The sequence below is a fragment of the Tigriopus californicus genome, chromosome 12 (assembly GCF_007210705.1).
Source record: "Tigriopus californicus strain San Diego chromosome 12, Tcal_SD_v2.1, whole genome shotgun sequence".
Taxonomy (NCBI): domain Eukaryota; kingdom Metazoa; phylum Arthropoda; class Copepoda; order Harpacticoida; family Harpacticidae; genus Tigriopus; species Tigriopus californicus.
This window is the reverse complement of record NC_081451.1, coordinates 9,556,113-9,569,656: the sequence shown is the minus strand read 5'-3', so window position 1 is coordinate 9,569,656 and position 13,544 is coordinate 9,556,113. Positions and strand designations below refer to the sequence as shown.

General features: G+C 41.1%; 3 protein-coding genes across 3 annotated transcripts in view; all 3 read right to left on the bottom strand.

Moving 5' to 3' along the window:
- The window catches only part of LOC131891464 (uncharacterized), a gene marked incomplete in the record, with an annotated part of 30,336 nt that extends 26,972 nt beyond the window's left edge, over positions 1–3,364 (bottom strand). Inside the window, 1 exon segment of the mRNA XM_059241054.1 lies at positions 3,188–3,364. Within this exon segment, the coding sequence (XP_059097037.1) occupies positions 3,188–3,281 (94 nt within the window).
- Positions 3,365–3,633: 269 nt separating this feature from the next.
- LOC131891688 (uncharacterized) lies at positions 3,634–4,972 on the bottom strand. The gene is made up of 2 exons (XM_059241316.1): positions 4,821–4,972; positions 3,634–4,743 (listed from the first exon to the last, which is right to left on the bottom strand). The coding sequence occupies exons 1-2, from the start codon at positions 4,927–4,929 to the stop codon at positions 4,262–4,264; spliced, it is 591 nt and encodes a 196-aa protein (XP_059097299.1). The 5' UTR covers positions 4,930–4,972; the 3' UTR covers positions 3,634–4,261.
- Positions 4,973–5,741: 769 nt separating this feature from the next.
- LOC131891687 (DNA damage-inducible transcript 4 protein-like) lies at positions 5,742–12,563 on the bottom strand. The gene is made up of 5 exons (XM_059241315.1): positions 12,123–12,563; positions 7,975–8,285; positions 7,702–7,911; positions 7,481–7,625; positions 5,742–6,898 (listed from the first exon to the last, which is right to left on the bottom strand). Exons 1-5 carry the CDS (start codon positions 12,338–12,340, stop codon positions 6,793–6,795), a joined length of 990 nt encoding a protein of 329 aa, XP_059097298.1. The 5' UTR covers positions 12,341–12,563; the 3' UTR covers positions 5,742–6,792.
- Positions 12,564–13,544: the final 981 nt, after the last annotated feature.

Here is a 13,544-nt window from a genome sequence, read left to right as displayed (position 1 = left end):
GGCATTTTGTAGAGGGATAATGTAACCAAACATTACAGCCAACTTGCACCATGATCCAATTCAATTTTCAAGTCACAAAATCAAGTGAGTTATGGAACAAAACTTTCAGAATATGTACTTTGTGGTGTAGATCTGTCGTTGTACTAATATCTTGGCTCAACATCAGAATGCTGTTTGCTCACAATAAGCGGGGAAATTGAAATGAATGACAAATTCAGCCAAGGCCAGGTGCAGGTTGGCTGTAATGTTTGTCTAAATTCACCCTCCCCAAAAAACCCAAATTCAGGGTGCCTCACTACATTTTTCAATGAATGTCCCATACTTTTCCAGGCTAATAATAATAAACCACTGGAATTTGAAATGGGGACGTTTTACGAAAGTGTAATTTTCAGATTGATGAAACACGTGGATCGCAAGTTATTGTCTCTCAAACCGCAGTACATAAATCTACATAGAATGCATGACAGGGTTGGCTAAAACCCGTCCGTTGGATTAAAAAACCCAAAACCCGCCCATGGGCGGTTTTTTACGGGCGGGTTGATGGCAAATCTTTCTCAATTTTTTCCTTCATTTTCCGATGCCTTTCCCCTTTTTTGGCTGTAATTTGATTGATAATGAAACTGGAAGGGCAATGTCTTGATTTCATGGACTAAATGGTACACGGTGGTTATATTTTCTGGTTAAGTGTTTGCTCAAATGCCAAGACATCTAGATATGTTTTTTCTTTGTCAAAGAGACAAAAGGAACAACTTTTGTGAAATACACATGTTTAAAAGTAGCTCAGATAAGTATGTTAAATCACTTAAAGTGCATTAAAATGCACCATTGTCAAAAACGTAGTCAATCAGTATTAAACATACTCCTAGTTATGTATTGACGTAAAATTTCATCAACTTCTATTCCGCAGATGCCTAGATATTACAACTTAAAGGTTGCGTTTTACGCCTTAAAAGATCGAAAAATGGCCTAATTATGTTCCAGTTATTCCCAAGGAATATGATTGTGTTTTTCAATGACACGACAAGAAATGATATTTCGCCATTTTCTTGAAGATTTCTTTAAAAGCAAAAAGTAGCAAAAAATGTCGCTTAAAACTTACAAAACATGCAAAATTGCCTTTTATTTTACTTAAGTGCCAAAAGCTACAATATCCTTTGTGTTCCTAAAATATCTGAACGATACCTGTGAGAGTTTAATTTTCCAAATTGTCACTTTTTGCAATAATTAATTTCTACGTATTAGCGATGTTTTTATTGAACGTTAATATAATTTTGTCAAAATTCAAGATTAAGCTTCATTGAATTGTGATTGACAAGTATGGCATCAAAATTGTGAATATTGACATTAAGTAAGTTTTAAGTTATATTGCAAACTATATTCGGGCTTTTCTACCTGCTTCAGAAAAGTGAAAAAAATTCATTTATATTTTAGGCATAGAAAAAGCTTATTATATTTCTTGGCAATTGCTTTAAGCTATAACCGGAGCAATTTGCTGTCAAATTCGATGAAAATGCAATCTTTTAAAACGAGATATCTTATAGTTTGCTCCATGGATTTGAATAAAATTTTAGTTGGAAACGCACCTAAGGTTACTTCCAAGATCTATTGATTACGTTTTTAAAAATGCTATCTCTTTGTAGGTTTTAATTGGATTAATATTCTAATCTGAGCTAGAATCCAAAATGATTTTTTATAAAAATGTTTCTTTTGTTTGAATAACAACGAAAATCATTATTATAAATCTTGGCATTTGCATAAAATCTTTATCAGTATTGTGAGTAACACCGTGGGTAGGAAACTCCTCCTTTGTGATGTTCAATCCTTACTATTCTAAAGGTAGATTTTGGGTTTCCTGCACGGTTTTCTTCCATAAACTGCGTGTCAAATGTAGTGGCTTATTTGTTCCAGTTCTTTGACTATTGCACTAATCCCAAATCAGCGGGGCAACTAACCAAAAACTTTTGACTTCTGCTATTGAACATTTCGCCTCATTTTTTTTTTTTTGTTTGGTTTTTCACGGGCTTTTCTAACCGCTACAGGGAATGTAATCCCCAGTACTATTAAAATGAAAGATTATAATTCGTCTATGAAAGATTATAATTCGTCTATGAAAGATTATAATTCGTCTTTAATTCTGAAATTAGACAAGTTCGTCTTATTCCCCCTCCGAAGTACCTGTATTGGTATGGCGTTATCATTTTTCAAAAGTAAGGTAATGGAGCAGGTTTTTTTTTGTCCCAGTTTGGTTGTCTTTGGCTCCAAAAAAGGGTCTAACTTTAACATTTGATTAAAAATCAATAAAACCCGTCCAGTTAAAAAAAACAATTATACACATCAAACAAAAGACCCGTCTCACCCGCCCATTAAAACTCCCTAAAAACGCCCTGGGATTAACCCATTTGCCAACCCTGATGCATGATTTAAATCTATTAATTGATTACTACAAGGGTTTGAGTAACGCCGTTACAAGTAACACCGTTATTTGTAACGCGTTACTTTTTGAGTAACGCTACAGGAAACGCGGTACTTTTCTGTAAGCAACGGTAACATTAATGGATCGGATTGGCTTTAAAGCCCTCCTGTTACCCTTACTTTTTTTTAAACAAGGGAAAAGGGATATAAAAAATGCATAAAGGTTTCCTACCTATTTTTTTGAAAATTCTGTCTGAAATGCAATGACTTACAAGCTACTGATGGGATCAAATAAATAATCACCGGAGTCATTTGTTTCACGTCATATTTACTAACGATAAGATAATGTATACATGCTTTTTCAGTTTTAAGTTCTCTTTTCTCCAAAAGTAACGATAACGGTCATGCGTGACATTTTCTAAAATGTATTGGTAACGGCAACGGTCAAGCGTTACCTTTTTCCGGTAACGGTTCCAGCCGGACCTAATTACCACATTACGTGCAGACTTGTAGTATCCTCTGAGAGGCCCTAACTTGTGACCCAGTCATTCAATCAAGCTCAAATTTGAAATCCAACTGCACATATGCGTGACCTCGTTTGAGTTTCATTTGAAGAAGAATACAATTGACTTTTAGTAGCTAAACTTCAACCTGAGCACCCCTGTCTGTATTTCAATGGTTCATACAGAGCCCTATTAATTTAAGTTGACTAGAAGATCTAAACATGGTGAAAAATGACTGTATTCCCAACAAGTCTATCAATGTGGACATCTACCTGCTACTGTTTCCACAACCCATGGTCGGATTACCCCATGACTGGAGCACTTGGGTCCAAGTAGCCACAGGGGCCTACTTCTCCATAAAATCATTTTGATTCGAGAAGTGTACACCAATCTCAAAGCATTATGAATGTACTTGAAAGGTAGTGAGCTGTCAACACTGAAGTTTCATAAGAACACCTGGATGTAAACAAACTGAACAGTAGACATGGAACGGTTGTTGTTGAAAGATGGATCGATATTTCTCAACGATTAAGGATCCGGTTCCTAGAATTGGTGCATTGAATTTTTGACGAAAAAGCATGTTTACACTTTGTTTGTTGTGGTCTTGATGGTATTTTCAATCATCATTCACAACCTCGATAACAAAGTACAAATGGTGACAAAACAACTTTATGGAGGAGACAAAAGTCTGAAAGCCTCAAGGGTCCAGTTCGACGCTAAATAATGCAGTAGGAAAATGTTAGGACAAGGTCCCTTGTTCTTTTCATTTTGATTTTATTTGAAGGAAGCATTCTTGAAATGCGCATAAAATTACCTTGTCGAATTGTAAAAGAATAATATTTGATGACTGATTTGGTGAACAGATAGTGGTTTGAACACGAATTGGAAAGCAAAGGCTCGCCAAGGCATTCCAAGGCCCTGGTATGCGGATGAGTTTTGGATTGAGGCTTACTCACATGGGCGATCGAGGAACATGGTGCATGTGCTCAATAAATGTTTTGTTTCCACTTTTAGCCGTGTAAGAGTAAAAAACGCCTGAGTGTTTGTGCTCATTTGAACTAAACTCCACTTTCTCAAAACTGCAAAGAATGAGCGTCTTGATGTGGAAAGTTCTAACTATTTCTCGGCAATTTGTCAGTTATTTTTCTTTTTTTGCAATGATTTCAATTGAGATGAGAGAGCAGGGTATTGAATGAGATTTCTGTAAGGTTTGATCAGTTTTTAACTCGTTTGCATTCAATCATATTATCAAGTATGCATTTCCTTCCCGAAATCGGTCTCTTTGGCCTATCACTATTTAGGAAATTGAGCAGCAGAAAACTCATAAAAAGAGCGGGGAATTTGAGTTAGCTTAGTTTCAAATAGTTCACAAGGGTGTTAAGGCACTCGGAGACTCCTTGGGTCTCGGTGTCAAGTGATAAATCGGGCTCATCAGGGATATCGTAGCTATTTTCCTCCAAAAAGCTCCCAATGTCTTCGTACTTCAAATTCACGGAACCCACTCGAATTTGTTGATGGGCGAGTCTTGCAACCTCGTATTTGGAATACCATCCCTTGGGGTCTCTAGCTCGACAAATGGAAAGGGAGCATTTAAGATGGATTTCATGGAAAGCGAGCCTAAGATGAGCGTGTCGGGCACGGATTGCGTTCCTGGCTCTTTTTGAAGGCGAAATGAGGCAACAGATGGCGAGAAATCCAGTCTTGGCGAACATTAACGCCACTTCTCCAGCTCTTCGGGCATTCTCCTCACTCTCCATTGATGAATAGCCCAGATCTTGGGACAAGCTACCTCTAAGTTGGTCTCCATCCAAGACATAACATGGGACACCTACAATGGAGAGCAATCAAAGACTTTCGCCTGTTCCCAATTGGAAACTAGAACAATGCGAGCAACTGGCAACCTACCTCTAGAGGTCAAATAAGTTTTCAATGCTAATCCTAAGGTTGTTTTACCGGATCCTGAGAGGCCAGTGATCCAGACCGTGGATCCCTCTTTCTTGAGGATGGTGTCCATTGATTGGCAACTGGTTGTATTATCGATTCGTGCTTTCTCTAATTAAATTTTGGCCTTGCTAGAACCAAAATGGTCTTTACGTCACATTTGAATGGATTTGCTGGCTTTTTAGAAAATTTATGTTGTCCAGTACAGTATATGGTATATTACATTGATCCCGTAGGTAGGTTGTGCAAAAAAAGGTTATCATTTTTGTAGTACATTTCTGTCATGGTCCATTCTGAAGAAAGCTCAATCTGTGTCGAACTTTCTGATTTTTGAACACAAATGCAGGGTTTGTGAAAGGAAGGCAAGTAACAAGGTATTTGCTTTGATTGAGGGTTACAAAAGGCAGGTATGCAGGATAATTTTGACCTTTTCCGCGGGCTTGACCCAAATGCATGGTTTTATGTAACTTTTGTGTTGAACAAAAATGTAAATGATACACATTTTGCCATCTGAAGACACATTTTAACTGAAACTTAACCCTGCGACCATCATTCAAGTTGAAAGAGGAAGAGCTTCATTCTATCCCATCATATATCCGTATCTGTACGATTTGAGGAGATGAGAACCACTCTTACCATTTTATAAACTCTTGCTGTCGTATTGACGAAGTAGATTTGTCACAATAAACGCACTAGTACAAAGTACAATATTACAGAAGTCCGAAAACAATGTTGATCAGTTTTTGAAGTAAACGTGGGCCGAGATAAACATTTGAATTAAACATAATTTCCAAATACATATTCACCATAGGAGTATTTTAGCAAATGTTGGGTGGCTCCCGCTTTTAATGTGAGTTACCTGAATTTTGCATTGATGGACGCGGGTTACTGTTTTGTCATAGCTTTTATTGGCATTTGATGGAAATCAAAGAAAGACCCAAGTGAATATTTATATTATTATTATTAATAATAATGATGATGATAATAGATCTCCAGCCACATCAGAGCGAAAAAAGGAAAACGTGGCTGAGAATGGATTTGACAAACAAAAATATAATTGTATATTGTTTGAGACAGATTTTGTGGTTGTGGGAGTGTTTGGAATCAGTCGACGGTTTATGAATTGGTGAACTTGTTGGGATTTATACTTTTATATATATGTAGATATCCACAGTCCAAGCAAAACGGAGTTGAAATTTAACACAATAACGTTCATGAAATACGGAGTAGATGCTTCTCGTATCTTTTGAATTTGCACTTGAAGATCAAGGTCGGTCGGTCGGTTGCCTTTGTGGCCTTCGCCGACTCACCCAATCCAACCAATATAGGAATGGATGCCAATTGAGAGTGACTCGGTGGGCGGGGCACACAAGGAGACAACACACACACGCCCACTAATTCTTGATGAGAGGGGATGGATGGTGTTTTTGACAGTAGAATGAAAGACAAAATTGTGGCGATGACAGGATCCTCACAACGCAAAGGTTGCAGGGGTTCACCATCCCCAGTGGCTAATAACATATCCATAAAAAATGTTAAGATAAACTCTTATCACAACTATATGTATCATCATTAATGGTATCGGGCTGCAGCCGATGATTTTTTTGTTTGTTTGTTTGTTCTTTGTGACAAGTCAACTTTTAGCAGGGTTGGTTGTGACGGGGAGGTACACACGTTTGTTTGTTTGTTTTAGCAGCACGGTGGATGTTGTCGATTGTCCGGGAGACAGAATGGGCTCGTTAGTGGTCACTTTTGCAGCCCCTTTCTCTTCACCCATGTAGATTTAAGAATTCTTGAAGATTGGGCAGACTCATCCGCTTGTTTCACGCATTCGATCAGTCTCACACACGCGCAAACCTTGAGGTTAATACTTTTGTTGTTGTTCTGTTTTCTTGTAGGGTGCTCCTTCTTCTTCGACTTTATACTTTGTGACTCTTTAAGAAACCAGTTCGATCTCTCCTTGACGGTAAGAGCGCTTTTTGACCAGTTTGTAGGAGGTACTGACGGGATAATCCGCAATCGACAGGGAGAACGACAGGCGTCTGGAAGAATGAATTATTTGTTGTAGCAATTGAATTGCATCCAATTGTGTTGGTCCACAATGTGCATAACATCTATCGAAGAACCTCTTGACTAAATCGAGCTCTAATGTAGAGAAAGGGCACGCTCAAGAAATACAGTTACAAGGTCGTTGGGTTTCTAACTGCTTGAAAAGAAGTCCCCAATAACAATGAATTTCAATTCGATTATGTTCCAAATCCTCATTCAAGATCGAAAAATACAGATCTATTAAAGAACTTGAGGCCAAGTAACACTTGACATATACCCTGTCCAAGTAACAATTGAAATTATAAATTGAGAAGCAAAAATGACACTTCTTCAAAACAAATACACCAAAAAAAGAGATAAAAAGATACAGCACCAGTTACTAACGTCTTCTGTGAATTATAAAATGCATCCCATAAAGTCACAGACCAAAATGTAACTTCCAATAAGTAATTATCAAACTAACAGGGAGTGTCGGTTCTCTAATTCAGATCTCTCAAAATGTGCCGTGCGGGAGAAGGTTTAGATAATCACGAAACCTCTGTCTGTGGCATAGATATTGAATACTATTGGCTTACCTGGCCATTCTTTTACCCCACGAGGCTTGGGCCTGTCGGAAGGTGAGGGTAAGCTCAAACGTTGACAACGTATTTGGATCGCACACAAGGGTGGCCACTCTATGAAGAGCAGTTTGGCCTTCATATTGAATTTTCAAAACACAACCTAGAACGCAGAAGAGCAATGGTTATGGTAAAACCTCCAGCTCCATCACAGAACAATTTGCGGTCGTCGTTCGCACCTTTTAATCCATATGGCTCTCCGGCCGCCTCTTGTAGGATGTGACCAGTGACAATGTCCAGGAGTCCGGGAGGAAACTCCAATCCAAACTTGTTGGCTTCCCTCGCCTCTTCTATCACTTGAAGGATCCGCCTCTCCAGATCCTTGAGATGCTCATCGTCCATGGACTTGTCAAAGTCCATGCTCAAGGCATCCTCACCATATGACATGTCTGCAGGACAATGCCGAGGGTAAACAAATCGGTTCACTCACAATCTCAAGTCAAATCACTCACCATTCATGAAAGACTTAAAGACGTTGAGATCGGAAAGCGAGCCCAAGGCCCGGGGGTTCTCCTCCAAGATCATGTTGGAGTTCCGCGAAAAGATCCCGGAATCGTTCGAGTTTGAACTATCGTCCATGTCTTGGTACTCTTCGAGGGAAAAGTGACGTTTCCGTATTCTGGAGGGTCCGTTCGTCGGAGACCCGCCCTCGGAGCTGATGGGCGTGGAGGTAGATGGATGGGTGGGAGCCTCCATCCAGAAAAACGCGTCCATTGGAGGGACTCCTAAACTCGGCGACATTCCAGTTATTGCGCTGAATGCCCTGTAAAGAAAGTGAAGATTGAGCAACTCATAAACCTCTGTGGCCTAAGCCAACCAAAAAAAGTAGGCACATAAAAAGTGAGGGTCTTATCTAGATCAAGGCAATATGGAACTTCGTTTATCGGTCCTAAGTACTTCAAGGAAGAAACAGGTTCTTCCCCGAGGACACTCGGTATTCCGGAAAGTACAAATCTCAAGAGACCCGCCATGTGGAGTATTCGAATCATCCACGAAATGATATTCAAAATGGAATGCCGAGTTCTTTGTGTTGGAATTACCCTCACCGCAATTTCACGCAAGAACACTTCCGATAGCCGCCAACGACGGCGACTACGATGATGTTCAGGGAGCGAAAGTAACATGCAATCATCAATGTCCGAGGGCATGGCTAACGTGAACGACGCCACCATGAATATTTCATTCACTGATGAAGGCAATTGAACCTTCTGAAGTTGTTGGGATTTCCCATAAAACCGATTTGAATTTACATGTTTCTACCAATGTCTCACACGGTCGTTTTTAGGCAAGAATAAAAATCCTCCGCATCTTCAATATTACGAATTGTGGAATAGCCCTCCCTTAGGGGTGGTAATAGCATTTTGCTGCCTTCCAAGTATGTGGATTTATTAGTCAAAAGTTCAAACCACGTGTGGACATTCTCGTTCTCATTCAGAGCGAGTTACCGGGGTTTCTTTCAGCTCTTTTCATACATTTCTACACTAACATCAACCACAACCTCCAATTTCCTGCAGGAAACAAAGCCATCCAATCACTGCCAAGACGGGAACACAATGGCTTGATCGACATTATTCCGAACTCAATCCAGCCATCTTTGACTGCACATCGCCTCCAGTTGCCGGGGGTTCAAAGTAGTGATGAACCGAAAACGGCCTTAACCGAAAGCGTAAGAAAACTGTTCGACCACGTGGACTTTTAAATGTGAAGCCATGCTTTTGAGACGAGTACCAATGCTATGAGTGGCATGAAGGTTTTGAGAACATGAGCCAAAGAGTTCTCGATCTATCATTAATGCCGAGCCGATCTATCATTAATGCCGAGCCGATCCACACATTTGACCCCGTTACAAACGTGTGAGCTTTATGGAAGAAGCTCTCCGGTGAATCCGGCAAATCGTTGTAATTTTTTCTCCCATCAATCTTCACGACAAGCTTTTCGAGTGCCAGGTACGTATTCCGTATGACTGCGCCTGTGACAAAATAAATCGAATTTTCTCTCTACGAGCGAATTCGAGCCTGTCGTTGATTTATCGCATTAAGTGAGAAACCTATGAGAAAAAGAACCACCAGTTGGTAATTAATGGAACGCGGCAGAGCCGGCCCCCCAGGATTATTGATGGGCCAGGCCAAGAACGACGTTCCCCCTCTTCCCTATGATGAGCCTTAAAGCGTTGGAAAACGAGGAGCTGCGACATTTGGGCAAAAGATATACATCATCAAATCCCAAAGCTGCTCTTCTACAATACGTTTACGTACGCTCACTTACTCACTCACAAGGTGGAATTCGTCTTTGGAGGGCCGGATCAAGTTTCAGCCCTGGCCGAATCTTGTCGACTTCAATCAAATCGAACGACGGCTCAAAATGATGAAAACATTCTAGCCTTTTAAGAGATTTCAGACGGGTGATGGATGGCAGCAGAGAACTTGTTGGTTTCTTCACGAGGATTCAGTATTTGTTTTTTCGTTTGAAACATGTTGACATTTCTATGTTTGCCTTTCACAAGTATTCACGTTTTCCTCGATCGTATGTCTTCATGTTATACCTTGTATAAACGGATGACGGAAGACTTGGATCAAATAGTGCTCGAGCTCGTATAAACTAGCAAGTACACAAACATCGGTCAGTAGTATGTCAGAACAAGAAGTACGAAGACTGATGAAATGCGGAAAATATGAGCATATCTTGGATCACTCTAAAGTAAAGGAAAGACGCCCGACTTCAGAAGTGGATTTTGATCCAAACTTTAAGTTGATGTCCGCCTGTGCGGAAACCCCTGCAGGAGTAATCAATCAATGCGCCGTACCACCAATGATTTGATAACCTTTACTAGAAACCCTGGTGGCACTTGTTCAAAACTAGAAGCTCGAGTCACAACCCTTCAATTAGTAATTGCTCGTATGGAAATGACTGTCACGTACAAGGGCTGGTAATTTTCGCCATTTCAGCTGTTATTCAATGCTGTACCCCAAGGAGTCATTCTATCGCCATTCGTCATCGACCGGAAAGACCGGGACTGCTCAGTTCTCGGGGCACGAAGATGACAAATATTTACATAGGAATGACTAGCAAGGTTCTGAGGGTTTCGCAAATGAGATAAAAAGAGGAAACTAATTGTTTGCGTGCGTGATAAACGAGAATGTCATCCTGCTCCAAAGAGCCAACAAGTCGTCGGAGAGATTTGATTCCACATGTGATTGCGCGTTTTTTTTGCTTCTCTTTTCAGACGCTTTTTCCTGGTTCGTTCCATCTCTTGGATACGCGTTGCTGACATTTTGAAACTGATGATTCCCTTTCTCAAGTTATTGCTCGAGGCCTTTGACGGCAAGTGATCCGATTTCTCATCTAATCTTGCTTGACAATAATCAATATTTGGCCTGATGACTCAAGCTCGGGGAAGTTTTAACGGAATCGGATCCGACTTTGACAAACTCAGTGCATGACCCCCGGTTTCGGGTTGCAAATGAAAGGCAGTGATCAGATTGGATCCTTACTCTACTACTACCAAAACTTGACTTAAATCAACGGCAGCAGTGCCTAAAGAAATATCGCAAATGCAAATGCAGTACTTAGACCACGGGCATTGCTACCAAATTAGGACCAAAGCCTGAACAATTTTTTTTTTTGGCCGTGACTTTTATCCCGTGGAATTTAGCGCTCGTTACCAATTTTTACAAGGGTGCTCTACTGTTTACTGCGCCCCAAGTGTATCAAGTCACTTTGAGTGGCAGGTTTCTGGCAGACCTAGACTGTGATAGTGTGATGGTGCGTGTGTGTGCGTGAGTGTGTCTCTTTCTCTCCATCTCAAGCTCCTAAGGCTAGGGTACCAAGGCAAACTAGCTCCCTTGGAATTGGTGGATGGATGGAGGTGAGGATGGTGGTACCATTGGAGGGCAGGCTGGTATAGATGTTGTTCTTCCTGCATGCACCAAAGCTGCCGCTGGCTGTCAGAGCTGTCAATGGCTCTAGTGGCCACTTCATGCCACATTAGGAAATTGACAATAAGACTGCCGGCTACTGTCTTGTACTCAACCACCATCACTTGGTTGAGGGGAAGTCAAGCTCCCGACTGGCTGGCTGGCTGGTTAACCCTCATTACCCACTGCCTGGCCGCCGAGAAGGTTTAGCCCGAACCTGGCCAAGCTGCTCCAGCCTCCAATGAAACAGCTTCGAAGCTTCTACTGTAGCTTCTTTCAGTCCGAGAAATTAAACTTGAAACCCTAGGACTTGACCTCCATCTTTTTCAGACACTCTGTTGGTTTTGAATACATTGATTGGTTCTGGCAAAATACAAATGCTCTGCCTCGTTGAAAGACTTGCCTGACCTGTGTCACAAGACCAAAGAACTTCACAATAAAAAGAAAACAAGAAGGCTCAGAATGTTTTTAGAAATAGGATGCAGTTGAGCATAAAACCCATGTAAGATGCCATCTTTCAACATCTCACAACCATTTTAGGCTTTAACGAAGCAACTCTTGAAAGTAAATGGACGTGGCGACACCAAGAACACACTCCAAATGTTTCGCCTACTTTTGGTCTTCAAAAATACTTCACAATCAAGTGAAAGGGCCCAAAAAGGTCTCAAACATTGACGAGATCTTACCCTCTGCTTGAATGATGAGTCTGATTGTGTTGGTTGGTTGTAGAGGATTTTGGGTGAGCTTGAAGAGAGCTCTGAGTCCACCGAAGGTCTTCATCAGCATCGAACTGAAAAGTTGGAGTGCCAGCCAAGATGGACCCATTGGTGCCCGATGAAGAATTGAGCAAGGGATGATTGCTCTGACCCTGGCAGAAGTATCCTTCAAAGGAGGTGTAAGACATGGTTGCTTTGGAGGAGAAATTGCTGGTTTGGTGAAAGATTTGAAGGGGAACCAGGGAGAAGAGGTTAGAAATGTGAAGATGAAAGAGTTGTGAGCAGCACTGACTGAAGGAGGGAAGGGTTCTTCTGTCAAGTTCTTGTTGTAGGGTTCTTCAACTCTCTGTGTCAATTGGTTAAAATGGACTGAAGCTTCTCCACTGTTCAACTTCAACTCCTAATGAGATGGCTTTGGGAGAGTGAGTAAGTGAGTAAGTGAGTGAGTGAGTCGCTGCTACCTCTCAGAAACCTCCATCCAATAGAGTCTGCCTGACTTGGACTGAAACTGCCACAATGACTCCCTTGCCGTCTACTGGAGGGTAAGCTGCTTTTCAGTGGGTGGGCAGCCCTTGGCCCTGGATGAACAAAGCTCTTGATACTTATCCTTTCTAACCCTCCTGCTCAGCTTAGCCATCAGAATCGGCAGTTGGCTTTGCCTCAGGCCAGCAGCTTCAAACTCTGAAGTGCCTAAGCCAGCCACACCAGACCCTTTGTCTGATTCTGGCCGACAGGGCAGCGACGCATGCTCCTCTATGTAACTCACAAAGGAAATTGACTATTTCTGGTAATTAAGACATTGACAGATGCTACTGCATGAATATGGGTCTGACAACACATAAAATGGGTCCCAACTTGGTTCAAAAGCCTGTTGCAAAAATCCTTATTTATTGAGATATTCCATTCTTAAGAAGGGACTAGACCGTTTAGAGGCGTTGCTGATTGGTGCTTCCATGGCTTTGTTCCTTTTAAAGCCAGCCAATGAGAGAACAGAGTTTTAATGGGCAGCTTGGCGAGGTATTGGGCTGTTTTGACACTTTCCAGCCTACTCACTTTTAGACTTGAGTAGTTTCCAGTTGAGAGAAAGGAATAACAAGTGAAATGAATGCCAGAACATCTCTCACCAAGTACCGAACTTGTCATTTCATAGTTCAGACACACCCCTATTATAAGAAGGAGACTTGGCCGTACAATTGCCTTTGTTCCGCTGTATATTTGTAATCGAATGGCTGTCAGAAAAGCCACATTTTATAATTCATTGGCATCAAATTTAATTGTTGATCTCTGTCCAAAACTCGCCATTACTTTTAGAATCAAAATAGATACGCATCTTAGCTTCTATTATAAACTGGGTTTCTTCATCAACACCCGCGTCCGAAACTGGTTTCACTT

Coding starts and splice junctions, on each gene's coding strand:
- LOC131891688 (XM_059241316.1), bottom strand. CDS start 4,929: ATGGACACCATCCTCAAGAAAGAGGGATCCACGGTCTGGATCACTGGC. Junction 4,744..4,820: donor AACTTATTTGACCTCTAGAG/GTAGGTTGCCAG, acceptor TCTCCATTGTAG/GTGTCCCATGTTATGTCTTG.
- LOC131891687 (XM_059241315.1), bottom strand. CDS start 12,340: ATGTCTTACACCTCCTTTGAAGGATACTTCTGCCAGGGTCAGAGCAAT. Junction 7,912..7,974: donor CTTTAAGTCTTTCATGAATG/GTGAGTGATTTG, acceptor ATTGTCCTGCAG/ACATGTCATATGGTGAGGAT. Junction 7,626..7,701: donor AGAGCCATATGGATTAAAAG/GTGCGAACGACG, acceptor TCTGCGTTCTAG/GTTGTGTTTTGAAAATTCAA.